Raw genomic sequence first — 17573 nt, forward strand, 5'->3', positions numbered from 1 at the left:
CTATCCCTTTATGTTGCAGAGAATTTCCTTTTATCAGCTAATGGTTGAGATAATTAGTCCTTTCCTAGAATGTACTCTGGGGGACCCTGTTAAACGATGTCCTATATTTCAAGCAGTTCAACAATCATCCATTGATTCTGTGTTTGCAAGAAACTAACCTGGTAGATGAGACTTAGCATATTGTCCACAAGGCTTGGGTGGGACACGGTTACCATGCCACACACAGTATTTAAGGGCTGACAGTATATTGGTTCATAAATCTATTTTGTTCCAATGTTGTTCCAGTAAACTTGACTCAGAGGGATGTTTTGTATACTTGCATTGTAAAGTGTATTATTGTTAGCCTACTAATCTCTCTACAACCTGCGCCCTTACAATAGTGGAGTCATGAGACAGCTCCTGGACCATATGGGGTGACACCAGGCATTCCTGTCTCATTCTGTTGTAGATCCATTCGGGACAGGCTTCCTGTGGCTGATATGTAGCGGAGCACTCTTTGACTCCTCTACAGGACATACTATTTGATTTATGGCACGTTAGAAACATTGGGGTTTGGCAATACTCCTGTAATTGAGTACGTGTACCACTCGTTATCCTGCATAGACCTGGCTGGGTAATGACCTACCATACAATAGTACGACAGTGGTTGCATTGCTACCTCACTCCATCTCTGATTCCCCCCGGTTGGTAGAACTGCTGTCGCTAACCTGCGCAGTGAACTCTGGTAATCAAATGCCTTTTGGCTGAATGTGATTAGCATTGGCAGTGTTACTGTGTCTCTAGAGGAGTTTGCTATAATCCTTGTTCTACTAATGGATTGAATGGGATGTTGTGAAGGCTTATCTGAGAGGTATTCTAATCCAGAGCATTGCCAGCACTAAACGTGCACGGCGGTGGTTGGGTCGTGAAGTACAGAAAAGATTGGTAATGGAACATGCACACATACAGAATGGCACTCCTGAGCCGTCAGCACTGCAGGGAGGCCCAGGAGGCTCTAATACAGTAGGATTTGGAAACGGATGTTAATAAAAGGGGATTTATAAAGAAACACTTCTAAGCGGGGTGGGGGTGGGGGGGCATATTCCAGCTACTCTTGGCACACCTCAGATGGGCTCTACGTATATAAGAGGGCTGCAGGGTGTCTCAGGGAAATTAATATAAGTCCCGCTGCCAACAGGAAGATTTTACTACTTTTACACCTCTTTATATTCCTCCAGGATACAGACCAGTGCAGATCAAAACTGACAGCACTTAAGTAAAGGGATTACTTAGACTCACCAATAGCTTTAGAAGAACTACATGTGAAGTCTATGGCAAACAATAAGGCTTTGGGCTCACAGCCAATAGTTATGTAGGTTAGACTAGACCATAATACTGCCTGCTGTGTACAAGAATAGAACTACTATACTGCCATCTTGAGTCCTGACAGGTGAACCATGTTAAGTGTGTAGCTAATAACCACACTGCAAAACTGCAATAAAAGCATGTGATCTTGCTGTTAGGCATACGAACGCTATGACTGAACCCTACACCTCCATTGACCCACTGTTTTTCAGTGAATTGTAAATTATGACCTTTCATCTGCAATCTTGCCCTGGAGATGAAATTCTGATCACCGGGGTTCCTGGCAGTGGTGTCCTATAATCACATCCATACAACTTCTAAACTGACTTTCAAAAACTTGAGGTATACATTTCACCTTTTTATGTATGTTCTTGCAGGAAGAACAAGGTGCTTATGATATTCATGACTATGGAGATCGTCTGGTGTCACAATTCAGTAAAGTGGGAGAATGGAGATCCTTTGCAAGTCTAATGGCACACAAGCAGCCCTATGAAGTTTGCCGATACATGTTGGCATCTCTTCAGCTGGTAAGTATTCACCATGTCCTAACAGCGTAAGGGCTTCCTACACACTTGTGTTTTTCCTGTGCGTTTTTTTCACACGATATCGCTGCGTTTTTTTCACGCGATTGTCAATGGGACTTTCTAATGTTAAAAACGCATCGCACAAAAATTGCAAAGCACAAACTTGTGATGTGTTTTTAACATTAGAAAGTCCCATTGACAATCGCGTTAAAAAACCGCAGCGATATCGTGTGAAAAAAACGCGCAAGAAAAACACAAGTGTGCAGGAGCCCTTATAAAATGATGTAAAACAGGCTTTTAGTTTAAACAGTACAGCCATACTTTACAGGTGCCACAGGACTTGTAAATGGGCACTTTTAATTGGCATTGCTCTAATGATCCAATGTCTTACCATCAAACCTGTGTAATCTTAGCCCATAGATGCTCCTCATGTGCAGACTACAGATAACATTCAGCCTGCTAAATTTTTACCTCTTTTAAGACCATATATTTTTCGGTTTCTCATAGTATGATGCATATGTAGTTTGTGTGCTTTTGCATAAAATAGTTAAACTTATTTGAGTATTAATAATTTTGATTCCACACATTAGGAAATATTAGTGCCTTACAATCAATAACCCTAAGGCTGGATTCACACGAACGTATATCGCCCTCGGAGAGGGGGCGGGAGCTCAGAGCACTGCTCCTGGCTCTTCCAGCCTCCCCCTCTGCAGAGAGAGACGCCGTATATCGGCTCGGCGTGAAAACCCAGCCAATATACAGTCGTCTGAATCCACCCTTGGATACGGATTATGAGCAGATTCATAAAATGGTGTTGGCCAAATTGTCTCTGCACCATTCTCTGGCTTTTTTGTTAGCCTGTGGACAAGTTATAGACACTTAGCTATGACTTGTTGACTGGCTGAAATATGTGGGTAATGGGGATCCCCATTGGCTTCCCTGCTGTGTGTTTGTAATCGCTTGTAAGGTGCACAATTTACTTACATGCAATGCAATACTGACTGTTAAATCCCCATGTTTGTCTTTCTAGGCCAACGATTACACAGTAGAGGTGTCTCAGAAGCCAGGGCTCCATGAAGGACTGGATACAATGTCCCTACGTCTTCTCAGTCAACAGAGGGCACATGAGAGATTCAAGACGTACACAGCTCCATCTCTTGCTGGAGAGGGACAGTAAAGATGCAAAAGTCCATTACACATCATCTTACATCTGAGTCCATTCTTTTACTATTTTGTTACTTTATCATAGACTTGTTTATATAAGACAGACTGCATCTAACAAAAAAGTGATGCTGCCAGAAAACACCGAAAATGACAAAACACACAGCAAGCGGTGAACGGACGTGCGGGAGACTCGGTGGTGTATTTCTGCTTGCTGAAGCCAAGTAACTTTATGGATGACGACTCCTCTTGCCTTTCAGTAATGGGAGGTGATTTCAGTAATTTTGTAATTTGGTGCAGTGCCATGTGCATTTTACCAAAGAAGCAAATGTTTTTATTACATTTATATTCTGTACATACTTTTTAAAGTCTATTTTGTACAGTCGTCTTTACTGTCCCTTTTTAAATTTATATATAAAATGAATCTCTCTGCTACTGTTTTTGTTTTTTACATCATGAAAGTAGCTTCAGCATAACTGGACATAGATCATTTTAGGAAAAGTAAACGGTTTTACATAAGTATATAATTCTAACCTGGGACCATAAAAAATAGTCGGAAGAGGTGTAAGAAGTATAAATTGATTCTAAACACTTCTTCCTTTTTAGCCCTAGCAACAACATATACACCGTACAAAGTGACCATCTGTTTCATGGCAAAAACATATATGCTTTTTTTTTTTTTTTTTTCAGCACTGTTTTTGATGTGCAGTTGGTATTGCTATGGTGTTTTTTGATGTGTACGTTATGTTGAGAACACACCCTTAAGCGGAGGACAAAATGTGTTGACATAATTTTCATTATGTTGATCACGTTCCGTCATCAGCCGAACACTCAGGATTGTTCCATTCTGACAAACTAAGGAACTTAAAGAAAATAGAGATGCAGTCCGCTCGAGAAGTATTTGGACAAGACTGTACATCGGCTGGGTAGTTGGTCAGAGGCTAAATGAGAACGGAGTCCCATTTTGGTGGGGTCAGTAGAAATGTACCAACTCCAGCATATAAAAATATAAATTTTATTATATAATATGGTAGAATTAATTTAATGCAGAATTTGTTGCTTTTTTTTTTTAGCAATTTAGGAAAAGCCCTATAAATAATGTTCATCTAAGTCCATGTTTATCCAAAACATTGATAACTAGGATGTAGATTTATTATTTTATCATCGTGATGAAAAGCCTGATGTTGCTATTTAATAGATGTATCACATAAAATGAGTCCTATATGAAGGAGTCAGTCTAGGAAAATTTAAAGGGGTTTTCCAGGGAGAATAGTACTGGTGACCTATCCTCAGGACAAGCATCAATAGTTAATCAGCTGGCTTGCTGTCAGCGCCGCAAATACACAGAGGTCGGCGCGGAAGTCTCCACGCCGACGTCTGTTTAGTGGCCGGTGCTTGTAACTGCAGGCATGGCTCTCATTGAAATCAACTCGAACTATGCTGAGCAACAGACCCCAGCCGATCAACTATTGATGACCTGTCCTGAGAATAGGTAATCAGTAGTAGTCTCCCTGGAAAACTCCTTTAAGGAGTTGGAGGTTTGGCTTACTGAGTCCATAGCCCTGGGTTCATAACAAAGCCATTAAGATAAAGCTAAACCCTACACTTCCGTTGTATTTCAAGGGGGTTTAACAAAAATATTGTATTAACTGTTAAGGCATTCCAAACTTATTTTGAAGAGACACCTGTACGAGATGAGAGAATTAAAAAAAAAAATGCATGTTACATATTAAGGGCTTTTTAAAGTGTTTTTTCCCCCCATTTACTCAAAAGCCAGAAAATGATGACTTTGAAAATATCAAGGATCAAAATTATTTGGACAGCTGACTTACCGCATTTGAATTGCACATGTTGAATTTGCATTTGGTAGCTGCAGAACTTTTGATGCAATAGAATGAAGTCATTATGAGGGCTTATTCAGACGACCGTATATCGGCTGGGTATTCACGCCGGCCGATATATGGCGTCTCTCTCTGCCTCCTCTCCACCGCCTCTGCACTAACTGCAATGAGAGGGGGTGGGGCTAAGTGCTGGGAATTGGCTCCGCCTCCCCTCATTGCAAATAGTGGAGAGGGGGCGGGAGCTCAGAGCACTGCTCCCAGCTCTTCCAGCCTCCTCCCCCTTAAGAGAGGGAAGCCGTATATCAGCCAGCGTGAATACCCGGCTGATATACGGTTGTCTGAATAAGCCCTGAGGCTGTATTCACAAGTGTGAGTGTGATTTTTGGTCAGTGAATAACCTTTTCATACTACTTTCATGCGTGTTTTTGCTCTTTTTCCCTCTGCTCTGCACTTCCTGGTTCTTCATCTTGTCCCCAAAGTAACCTGCATTTAAAAAATTTAAAAAAAAGCATCGTGCTCACACAAAAATTGCATGGTATGTGATAGGGATGGTTTTTTTGTTTGTTTGTTTTTTTTAAATAAACCCTCCCATAAAAAAATAATTGACTATTTTTTGAACTTGGGGTATCTGAGATAGAAGTCTCTTGTAAATGTGGTCTTTTCCTGTGCGAGTTTTGTCCTATGAATCCTCTGGAACTCTCACAAGAAAGTTTTCTGTGTGAATACACCCTTGGGCTGAATAAAAAGGCTGAAATTTTCAGAGTATATTTACATGTGGCACACTTGTTAGAGAAAATCGTCTCCCCTCATCTGATAAGGGCGGCTTCAGACAATCATATATTGGCTGGGTTTTCACACCCGGCCGATATATGGTGTCACTCTCTGCAGGGGGAGGAGGCTGGAAGAGCCAGGAGCAGTGCACTGAGCTCCAGACCCCTCTCCACCCCTTTCTACTAGTTGCAATGGGAAGGGCTACATTCCAGAACTTAGCCCTGCCCTGTCCCGCCCCCTCCCATTGCAAATAGTGGAGAGGGGGTGGGAGCTTAGAGCACTGCTCCTGGCTCTTCAGCCGCCTCCCCCTGCAGAGAGGGACACCGTATATCGGCTGGGCATGAAAACCCAGCCGATATACGATTGTCTGAATAAGCCCTGAGGTTGTTTCAGTGTGAAGAACATGGACTCTGTAAACACCGCTCAAATGAATAAGACCGTTTCAGAAACAACTGCATGTGAATTTACCCTTAGGCTTGTTTCACATGCGTGGATTTAATTCATGTCTATATTACAATTTCTTCTGTATAGGACCTTTCACAGATGCAGAATACTCCTGCACAACGCACCTGAAGACTTATACATGCAGATTTTGGTGTAGAATTTTCAGCATGCGCAAAACGGAGCTGAAAACCGAAGCAGCAAATCAAGCTGTCTACGTGTATTGTGGAAATATTTTGCCCATGTGAAAAGTCTCTAGCCATATTAGTGATGGGTCGTCTTCTAGACAGGGAACTGAGCTTCATAAGACAGCCACTTTGAGAATGGTATGAAGAAAGAAAAGACAGGCGTGATCTAAAGTGTGCCTTGTCAAACAGTGGAGGCAGTGATGTGGCTTCCAGTGAAACTGGGTCAGTCACGGTTTAATGTGAGTGTGGCGGCTAGATGTAATAGGAAGAGTTATGAACTGGATAGAACTCAGATTTATTGAAATGCTAGAAAACTGATAAGATGGCGATTCACCATGTGAACGGATAACAGCCCGAAACATACTGTGGAAACAGAAGAGCTTCTTGAGGCAAAGAAATGGAATATTCTCTAAAGGCTGGGTTAGTCACCTGACCGCAGCTTGATTGAGCATCCTTTTAATTTTTTATGTCAGCAAGGGCCACAGCAACAAATTTGAAGTCTCCCTATGGAATACAATTTTTGCAGCCATAATTTGAGTGCCTTATGTTGCGAGTACATTTAGCTTTTTAGAGTAAATGTATATTTTTTTTGTTACTCCTGTAAGCCTTTGCCTGCTGCCTCTGACATGCCCTATCTGAAACAATATTTTTAAGGCCGCTTTCAGACTAGCATATTTTAGCTCTGTATTCTGTCCATGTTTTGTGGACCAGGATACAGAATTAATGTAAATCAATTTAATCACATGGAGATATTTTTGACTGCAGTTTTTTTTCTGGCTTTTGCGTCCCTCCTATCAGGGTAAATATGTATCCGTATTACTGACATGTTACAATATGCTTGTCTGAAACTGGCCTAAAACGAGACAACTTGTGTTTCCGCCTTCTATTTTACGCAATCCACATCCACTATTTTGGGGTACTATTTGACTCTGATCTTCCATTTACTCCCTATGGTCATTGACTTGCACCTTAAAAAGATGTCCAGAATCTGCCCCGTTTCTTATTAAACTAGAGACAACAAAAATGCACTTTAATTATTTTAAGAAAGGGAAAAAAATGTCAAACTACCCTAATTTGGGGTCGAGAAACATAATAATAATAATAATCTTTATTTGTATAGCGCCAACTTATTCCGCAGCGCTTTCAGGCATGGATAAATGCAAAACAATACAACAATTACAATGTGAGATACATTGGGTTAGACACAAATAGGTTGAGGGTGGTACAGGAGGTGCAGGGGTTGGGGAACATAGGCAATAGGAAATTTTATGTACAGATCATTTATCAGAAGGCAAACAGGGTGGAGCACCATAGGGAGGGGCGGGGGACTAGGTCAGGAGATTTTGTATGCTTCCCTGAAGAGGTGCGTTTTTAAGGCACGTCTGAAATTTCGTGCATCGGGAATTGTCCGGATGCCTTGGGGTAGAGCGTTCCAGAGGATGGGTGCTGCTCTGGTGAAGTCCTGTAGGCGAGCATGAGAGGTTCGTATTACAGGGGTGTTTAGTCTGAGGGTGTTAGCCGATCGGAGTGAGCGGGCTGGGTGGTGTACTGACAGGAGGGAGGCGATGTATGGTGGCGCAGCGCCATGCGGAGCTTTGTGAGTGAGGTAGAGGAGTTTAAATTTAGTTCTGCAGTGGATGGGCAGCCAATGCAGCGACTGGCATAATGCAGAGGCGTCTGAATAACGACTGAATAGAAAAATGAGCCTAGCTGCTGCATTTAGTATGGATTGGAGTGGAGCGAGTCTAGTGCGGGGGAGGCCAATGAGTAGCGAGTTGCAGTAGTCAAGCCGGGAGTGGATGAGCGCAACCACGAGCGTCTTTAGCGTGTCCGTGGTTAGGAACGGACGTATTTTAGCAATATTTCTGAGGTGCATGTGGCATGTTTGGGCCAGAGATTGGATATGGGGGGTAAAGGAGAGGTCAGAGTCCAGTGTGACCCCAAGGCATCGGGCATGCCGTCGGGGGGTTATGATGGTGCCAGACACTGGAATGGAAACATGAATGTCATTAGATTTAGTTTATTAGCTCTCTTTTATATATACTAATTTCAAATCAAAATGCAAAAAATACGCTTTGAGGTTCTTTCTTTTCTCAAAATAATTAAACTACCCTAATTTTGGGTCCTGGAAAATGAATGACTTTAAATTTTGTTTAGTAGGCCTAACTCAGTGTATCTATAAAACCAAACTTCAAATAAAAGGGCTTAATCACGTGAATGGATTCTCTTTGCTAGTTGCTTGTACTCCTTTTCTGGAGTGTATCTTGTCAATGTCACCTCACCACCCACGTAACAAAAGTTTTCTCAAGCGTTTTTACAATTACTTGACATTCTGGATTCTAACCTGAAATTGCGGGAGATAAAAACAAGTTTGAGAACACTTAACTGCATTTTTTTATTGTAGTATATACATATCACTTCTAAGATTTAAGCATAACTGTATCTGATTTACATTTTAGTTCAACTATTGTGGATCTGAATAAAGGTGCATATAATTAACTTAAATGGGCTACAGAGCAGAGCCAAAGTTTTCAATGTCATTTTTGTATCTTCCATGATGAAATGATTAAATACCTATTTTCAAGTTGGACAGATTTTCACTGTTGTCCAGTGTTATGGAAGCAGCTCAAACACTTTTTTGGCCTGATGCATTCTCTTCTTGATTACTGCAACTTACTACTGATTGCTCTTACCTTCACTAAACTCTCCTCTCTCCAATCCATCCTAAAATCAGTACCAAAACTCCTTTTTGTCCAATTGCGTCACCGATGCCTCAACCCTCTGCTGGTTGACTATCCCCTATAGCAGGGGTCCTCAACCCCAGTCCTCAGGGACCACCAACAGGTCATGTTTTCAGGATATCCTATGATGAGTACACCTGTGGCAATGTCTGAGGCACTGATAATAATTACATCACCTGTGCAACACTGAGGAAATCCTGAAAACAGGACCGGTTGGCGGTCCCTGAGGACTGGAGTTGGGGAATCCTGTACTATAGAATACAATTTAAAGGGAACCTGTCACCTCCCCTGCAGCACTATAAACTAAGGTGACAGATGCGTGATTAATTTATTTTTATTTTTATTTTTTTAAATACTCCTCTGCTCACTAGTTTCAGTGCTATCACCTGGTGAAGATGACGTGCTGCATGGCTGTGTGGCACTACTCCGATTACCCAAAACAAGGCAACATGACAGCATAAATAAGTGCAAGAAGATATAGTGAAGTTTGTTCTCCCATACCAGAAAAAAGGATAGCTAAGTTTCAACCTGATAGGTCTTTGTCAAGCTAGAGCTACAGACTACAATAAACCTAAAAAAAGAGAGGAGCCTAGCAGAAGAGCTTTCTGCATAGACAGTCCAGAAATAAATTTTAATGTAGATTATTAAAAGTTAAGTTTAAGAATCCTAGAATGGTAGAGTTGGAAGGGACCTCCAGGGTCATCTGGTCCAACCCCCTGCTCAGTGCAGGATTCACTAAATCATCCCAGACAGATATTTGTCCAGCCTTTGTTTGAACACTTCCATTGAAGCAGAACTCACCACCTCCAATGGTAACCTGTTCCACTCATTGATCACCCCCCTCTGTCAGAAAGTTTTTTTCTAATATTTAATCTAGGTCTCCTCCCTTTCAGTTTCATCCCATCGCTTCTAGTCTTTCCTTGTACAAATGAGAATAGGGCTGATCCCTCTGCACTGTGACAGCCCTTCCGATATTTGTAGACCGATATTAAGTCTCCTCTCAGCCTTTAATCGTTCCTCATAGGACATGATTTGCATACTGCTCACCATCTTGGTAACCCTTTTCTTCGGTGAATGCTGTACTAGGCCTCAGGTCCACAAATATATCTGTAAACCAATGTTTGTAATAGTGGGTCTGCCAGCAGAGAGCGCATATGCTGGCAAATGCACGGCACATGTCTGTGTATCATGCAGTGTGACTGTTTAAATTTATTTTTAATTCCCCACTGTGTTTCAGAGCAGGGTTGCGTATGGAAAAACCCAACCTATACGCAATGTATTGCATGTAGACAGTGTTTCAGACGCTGCCTATACAATGTATAGAGGCTCACACCGCATCATACGCAGAGAAATAGAGCATGCTGCGATCTGTTTCTCGTGCATATTGATACAGTGTCCGCAGAGCAATGAAAGGCCATTAACTCCTTTCACTGGGTGTCACACCCTAAGTGAATGAACCAATGATTATTTTTATATCTGCAGCAAATGGACAAAAAGCAAGTGATTTATTGTTCATTGTTTAATAAGTGGCTGCATCTACCCAAAACTATTATCGCTCATTTCCACAATAGTTGTTACGTGTAAAAGTACCTTAAATTCCTCTGTAGTCTAAGCAAACAGTCTCTTAACCCTTTGCAATCCAATTTTGAATTCAGGGTTTCCTAGGGGGCTTTCTCTTTCTGCCATTATACAATGGTGCCATCTGCTGGCTAGAGCCAGTACTGCAGTATGTAACATGCTGGAGAGGCCCCCGACAACAGAGCGGCCAGTAAGCTACAATAAGAATACCCTGCTGGACGTCTTCCGACATCGGTGCTGTACAGCCTTCAATCAGAATGTCTTTAGACATCAGACAGTGGATTGGAAAGGGTTAAGGTCCATTTACACACGATTATTGCTCAAAATTAGCTTAAACAAAGAAAGTGAGCACTAATCGTTTAGTGTGAAGGGGAAAAAAAATCGCTCACTTCTTGTTTGCGGTTGTTTAAACAGGTCAGCTTTAAAAAACTTTGTCAGCGCTTGCTGGCAGCTCTTCCTACTTAAAAGCTCCCCGCACAGCGCTTTACATGGGAAGCGAGAAGGCAGTAAGTGGCCGGCAATTCTTTGTATTGGAATGCTCCACATGAGTGCCGACTACCTGAGAGGTGACATCAGCGCTTGTGCAATCATCCAAATGACTGTTGGCCCGTGTAAAAAAGCCTTAAGACTTTGCACAGAGAACTGTGGAGCAGCTCAGATAATCAATTTCATCCTCAACATCGACAACTAAACATGTCCCATGATGACAAATGGTGTAACCAACAGAAGCATCTCTTTAGGGAGATCTATCGGAATCCTGAATCTAGCTCTTCCCCATTTATCCTGTTTCTAAACTTGATCACAGTATGGCATCATACACATAGAGAGATATTGGCTGTGATCGGCTCATATAGCTTTATGCATACCACCTAATTTATATAGGATGGCCTGACCATTGTACAGAACGATAGTTTGTGCCCTCTGTTCCCTCAGACTGTAAGCTCTTGTGGCCAGGGCCCTCACCCTTAACGGCTGGTATACACGGGCCAATGATCGCTCAAATAACAGTTTAGGACCCATCTGAGAGCTTGGTCACCTGGACGTTGGTAGATGGTATATAATTTGATCAAATTACATTGGCCCAAGAACCTTGCATTATTTAATGTGGTCAGAGTATCGTTTATAGGTATGTATACCTCTGATAGTAAATTTATTAAGCATGCCTTTGCCATTTTTGGTTTCTGCTTCTACTGTATGTTGCAGCCACAGTTTAACGTGCACCTATACATTTCTATTGGGATATATTTCCATTGGGTAGTGCTGACCTATTTTATTCTTTTTTTGTACAATGTTGTGGAGGGTCCTGTTACCCCCTTGCTGTGTGCGGACGAACATTATCCTGCTGGAAAATGTCTTGTGGAAGCCACCATGAGAGGAACACGTGTGGCTGCAGGATGTCCTGAACATACCACTACTAGGGGTGACCGACTGTCATATGTGATGGCTCCCCCAGACCATCACACCAGCAGGAGGCAGTGTGCTGCTCCACAACAAAGGCAGGATGGAGGCGCTCACCTCTAGGTCTCCAGACACAATCACAGCCCTCGTGAGTGGCCAAACTAAACCTGGATTCATCACTGAAGACAACCTGGTTCCACTCCGTAGCAGTTCAATTTTGTTGCTTACAACATCACTACAAACAGAGGCGACAGTGGGTGTTGAAGGCAGTACACGTAAAGGGCGCCGTGAGACCAAATGTCCTTCACCTAAGCACCTGGAAATGGTTCCAACAGACACAGGAGGTGCCACCTGTCTCTGGACGGCAGACAACAAAACAGTTGGAGCTGCTTGTGCTTCTCAAACAATTGTTTCTAGGTGATTCGAGGGTATCCTGGGCCCAGTCACCTTGTGTGCATGCCCTCATGCATCCACTGGTCCCAACACCTCCTAACCATCTGGTCAGAATGGCGCAGGTGACGGTAGTTCTTCGAAATGACCGTCCAGCTTCTCACATTGCAATAATGCATCCCTTTTCAAACTCTGTTAAGTGGGTGAAATCACTTTGATTACGTTGTAGAATACAGATGCTCCCCTACTTGCGAACAGGTTCCGTTCCAGGAACCTGTTCGCAAGTCCGAACAAATGTTTGTATGGAGCGGGATCACGAGTGAATCCCTCCACATACGTCGGGCCGCTGTCAGAGGGGTATTTAAAGTGTTAACAGTTCGGACAAGTGGCGCGGCTCATCGGAACTGCTGCCGCCGGGTGCCCGCTGTAAGAAACAGCCGGCACCCAGCATTCAGGGGGCCCGTACAGCGTCCCATGATAAGATCGCCGGGACACTGCGGTTGCTAGGCAGCCTGGGGCCTTTTAAAATGCCCCAGGGCTGCCTATGCAGAGTGCCCATCAAGCGCACGGCTTTATAGGCGCTCTGCATAGACAGCTCTGGGGCCTTTCAGAAGGCCCCCGGCTGCCTAGCAACCATAGTGTCCCGCGATCTGACCGGACAGGCTTCTATCAGGCTTGATAGAAGCCTGTCTGGTCCCTGCACAGTATGACGTAATGCCATAGCATTACATCATACTGTGCAGGACAGATTGTTCGCATCTTGTGAAGTTCGTAAATTGAACGTTCGCAAGACGGGGACTATCTGTAGTGTCTAAAGGCCTATTTAGACACAAAGATTTTCGCTCAAAAGCCATCTTTTGAGCGATAATCGTTGGGTGTAAATGTGTCCATCTTTCACTTTTCTGCTGAATGATGGATTTCAGTTTGGTATGAAATCCATCATTCGGCAGAACAGCTGATAAGATGGACCACACACTGTGCTCTGCCTGGCGAGCGCTGATTACATTGTCTCAGCTGTCAGCCCCGTGGCAAAACAAAGGGAATGTATTCAGAGAACACTCACTACTAATTGGTACTAATAGGCCTTAGTACCAAGTAGTAGTTTATGTACAACGATTGCTCAAAAGCCATCATCTTTTGAACGATCATCTTTGTGTCTAAATGCACCTTAATGGTCAACAAGTGGAAAAAGGTCCACTTCCCACATGTAGCATCGGAGAGGGCCTCAGGTGACAAGACTGTGCATCTAAAAGTAAAATGTGTCAGCAGCACAACATATGAGTCGATGGGAAGTGTTAAAAAATGCACGCTCAGTTGCAGGATTAGGGCTCCAAAGTCATTCAACAAAGTACCACTGAACAGCATTTAGGCCCCCTGCACACGGGCGGAAATTCTGCGGGAATTGGCCGCTGCGATAGGATTGCACTAGAAAACGCAATCCTAGGCAGACAGCTACAATTAGTCTGCGTGAAATCGCACGTGTAAAACAAATCACGGCATGTCCTATTTCTGTGCGGGTCTCGTAGTGATGGGCCAGCTCCTCTTCGCGCGTGCGCCGGCTGGGCGGCAGCCGGCACACAGCGCAGAGAGAAGATGCCGGGAGCGGGTAAGCTGCCTCTTGATTGGCTGGAATCGGCACACATGACGGGGTGGAGCTACGTGATGACGCGTAGAAGGGGGCGGAGCCAAAACGCCACTGCTGCCGAACAGACCCGAAGGCAGAAGACCCTTCTGCGCAAGCGCGTCTAATCGGGCGATTAGACGCTGAAGTTAGACGGAGCCATGGATACGGGGACGCTAGCAACGGAACAGGTAAGTGAATAACTTCTGTATGGCTCATATTTAATGCACGAGGTATATTATAAAGTGCATTAATATGGCCATACAGAAGTGCTTAACCCCACTTGCTGCCGCGAGACAACCCCTTTAATCACAAAAGTTAATGGGACTTTTTAATCCCATCGCAATGCGCGTTTGTTGCATTGCAATGCAATAAAAAGAAACCTCCACAGGAATACAAGGGAGATGAAAAACAAAATGTTGCACATTGCAGAAAGATAGAGCATGCCACGATTTTTTATCTTCTCAACACCGCATCAGTGAAAATATCGCAGGTGGGAAAGAAACATTAGTAAAATATTGGTTCCATAATCTGCTTTTTTTTACTGACTATCGGATCAGGTGACAATCGTGCGATTTTCTTGCCCGTGTGAAACCACCCTAAGAAAAATAAGTCTGACATGGTATTCCCATTTTTTTCCTTTGCTTTTTTCTTATACATGGTGGCTGTATTGCCATATAAGGTTGTGCACATGGGGCATTATACATACATGATAAATACACTGACAAACATCTTCAACCTGTCATTTTATTGCCATCTTTTAGCCACAAACAGCATAATTTATGAAATTGGGACCATCAAGGTATGTAAAAAGTGTAGTTAATTTCAACTGAAAAAGAAAATAGCAGTATTAAATGTCTGAGTAGTTTATGGGTATAGATAGACCAAAACCAAAAATCCCCTCAGGCTTTGGGCCGATGTGAATAGAACATTAGAAAGGTTTACAGTTCGGCACAAGAACTTGCCAAACACAGAGTTAGCTGAATATTGACTTGTAGTTCTTCATATGTCGTTTTACACTCTCAGCTATCTCCTGATCATTCTTACTGCGGTCGTAATAATCTGTGAAGAGTCCATCAGGATTCAGCAAATATATGAGGATAGTGTGATCAATAATGTAATCGTTGTCCTCATCCGCAGGTCCGGCACTGTAGTACACACGATAGCCTTTGGCTACGGCCTTGGTCTGCTCATCCGTGCCGGTCAGCCCCTTGAGACGTGGATGGAACTCGCTAACATACTTTGCTAGTGCTGCAACATTATCCCGCTCTGGATCCACTGAAATAAAGACCGGCAGCACAGGGGGCAAAGCGGGGTCCTTGTCCAACAGGGACACTGAAGAACTCAACTTCTGCAGTTCATCTGGACAGATATCAGGACAATGGGTAAAACCAAAGTACATCAACACCCAATTACCTCTTAAGTCTTTTTTAGAGCAAGGCTGGCCTGTATGATCCGTAAGACTGAAGTCTCCCTGACCAACTGCTATGGTGCGAAGCTCCTGCATGCGCTCCAGCTTCTTAGTCTCCTGCTTCTCCCACCGCAGGTATTGCCAGATTCCCACCGCAGCTCCACCAATAATGGCGCCAACAAGCAGCCTTGTTCGTAATGGTATTGGGGCCTGGGAGGATCCCGGTTGTTGGGATTTCTGTAATGGAGGGGATGTGGATATTTCTCTTGCAGCAACCAACCATTTTACCTTATTTGCGTAGTCCTTTGGGGTTGTACTGATTGGAGGTATGAGCCCATGATTTGGGAAGGGACATGGAGAGGATTTACAGACACGCTGTATATGCCGCAACATCCTAGAGACAAGAAGATATCAGGGTTATACTAAATATCTGAAGGGTTTTCCTACTGATGGGCTATCCTCAGGACCCCTGGCTGGGGTCCACCACGTCACTGATGGAGAGGGACCAAATTAGGAGGTCCAGTGAGGCCAGCAGAGAGTTTGAGAAGGACCTGACGTAGAAATCAGCTGTATATGGGGGGAGAATGTGGGGGTGGGGGGGAGAGAGAGAAGAGCCGCAATTGTGCTGTTAGGGCTCTCTCCACACGAGCAGGTTTTACGCATGCAATACGTGGTAACTTTACATTACCTTTAACGATGCCTTGCATACATACAGTAGCGCACTGGGGCACAAAACAAATGATGTGTCCTGTACTATCTTGGCACGTATTACGCATGCACGTCCGCCAAGAAAGTGTATAGGGATTTGTCACGCACATGGCTCACCGTCAGACATGCGCAGTACAGGTTGTTTGTTTTTAAATCCCAGCTTTTCCCGCAGCCTGTCTGCTATGTAAATGGCGGATGGGCCACGGGTCAGACGGCTTCTATTGACTTCAATGGAAGCTGTCCGTGCGGGAAACACACCGAAATGGAGCATGCTGCTATTTTTATCCGTGAGCGGAAACCGCATTTGGTTTCCGCTCATATACATGAAGAATTGTTTTAAAACAGCATGCTATGGAAAGCTATTGCTGCAGAATCCAGAGGCAGACACCCGCTCCACATTCTGCTGCAAAAATCTGCCCATGTGCATGAGGCCTTAATTGATGAATTGGCTCAGTTCTGCGCAGACAGGAGCTTTATGAATGTTTTCACACCAAATGCCCCATTTTTCAATGTCTTCTCCATTAAGAGTTGAGAAATCTTCCAGTTTGCACCCAGCATATAATCCCCAGTGCTAGGTGTGCTGATGTTACCTAGGTGAGGGGGGTCACAGAACCACACCCCTCTTCTGCTGACCAGACCCCCAGCATAGGTAACAGCTCAGCGATCAGGTACCAACCTCGTGTTCCCAAGGTAGAGGCTAAATCCTAGTGGGCTAAAGGACCCGTGATGACGTCACGCACACGTGACCAGACTCTTCCGTGAAAGAAGAGTTTCCTGGGTGCGTATATCTATATTCCACAACACTTCTGCTCGATTCACAACCTGATTGGTTGTTTGGGTTGGCTGATTCATCATTCCAGCAACCTGATTGGTTGCAGCACAGACGAGTCATAATAGATCCTGTGAGCTTAAGGACCTGTGTGATGTCACGATCATGTGATCAGTCACATGTGCTGGGCGGGGCCAGCTGTGTTGCTGTAGTAACCGGGTGTCTGTTTGTAATGACGTGGGAGAAACAGCCGCGCAGGGCAGATGTGGCGGTAGTGAGCTGTCACGTCCGCACAGGTCGTCACGAGGTGACAGCCGGGAGGGGTGCTGGTTACACCCATGGCTGATGTTGACACCACCCACACGTCAGCAGAATGTACTGTGCCAGAAATTTATAATAATGGGGACATTTTACATGTCTTGTTCTACCATTGGCGCAGCTGGATTTTATGTGTGATCCAGCGCTGTTCCCCTCTGAAGTTGGTGCGGCACGAAAATCTGACCTTTCAGAGCCCAGTTTGCCGTTGACCTGTGTAGGAGAGCAAGCACACGGGAATAGGAAAAGAGTGCATGCGGGAGACCCGCAGTGGATTTCGGCTGTGAGCCCGGCGGGTGACCCTGCGTAACTGAGTTTACTGCGATACGGATGACCGTGGCGGCTCGCTGTCGGTCATGCACAGTATAGTTT

At 44.1% G+C, this 17573-nt stretch overlaps 2 protein-coding genes across 2 annotated transcripts in view; one reads left to right on the top strand and one right to left on the bottom strand.

Moving 5' to 3' along the window:
* Nucleotides 1–5447, top strand: part of NCAPH2 (non-SMC condensin II complex subunit H2) — a 30056-nt gene extending 24609 nt beyond the window's left edge. Inside the window, exons 20-21 of the mRNA XM_066592214.1 lie at nucleotides 1722–1871; nucleotides 2899–5447. Coding sequence (XP_066448311.1) covers nucleotides 1722–1871; nucleotides 2899–3045 — 297 coding nt within the window. The 3' untranslated portion in view covers nucleotides 3046–5447. The remainder of the gene's footprint in view (nucleotides 1–1721; nucleotides 1872–2898) is intronic.
* A 9277-nt stretch (nucleotides 5448–14724) lies between these two features.
* SCO2 (synthesis of cytochrome C oxidase 2) lies at nucleotides 14725–16910 on the bottom strand. Its single transcript, XM_066592215.1, has 2 exons — nucleotides 16794–16910; nucleotides 14725–15803 (listed from the first exon to the last, which is right to left on the bottom strand). The coding sequence occupies exon 2, from the start codon at nucleotides 15800–15802 to the stop codon at nucleotides 14975–14977; it is 828 nt and encodes a 275-aa protein (XP_066448312.1). The 5' UTR covers nucleotide 15803; nucleotides 16794–16910; the 3' UTR covers nucleotides 14725–14974.
* Between the last annotated feature and the right edge of the window lie 663 nt (nucleotides 16911–17573).

Source organism: Eleutherodactylus coqui, chromosome 2 (genome assembly GCF_035609145.1).
Source record: "Eleutherodactylus coqui strain aEleCoq1 chromosome 2, aEleCoq1.hap1, whole genome shotgun sequence".
In the NCBI taxonomy this organism is placed as follows: domain Eukaryota; kingdom Metazoa; phylum Chordata; class Amphibia; order Anura; family Eleutherodactylidae; genus Eleutherodactylus; species Eleutherodactylus coqui.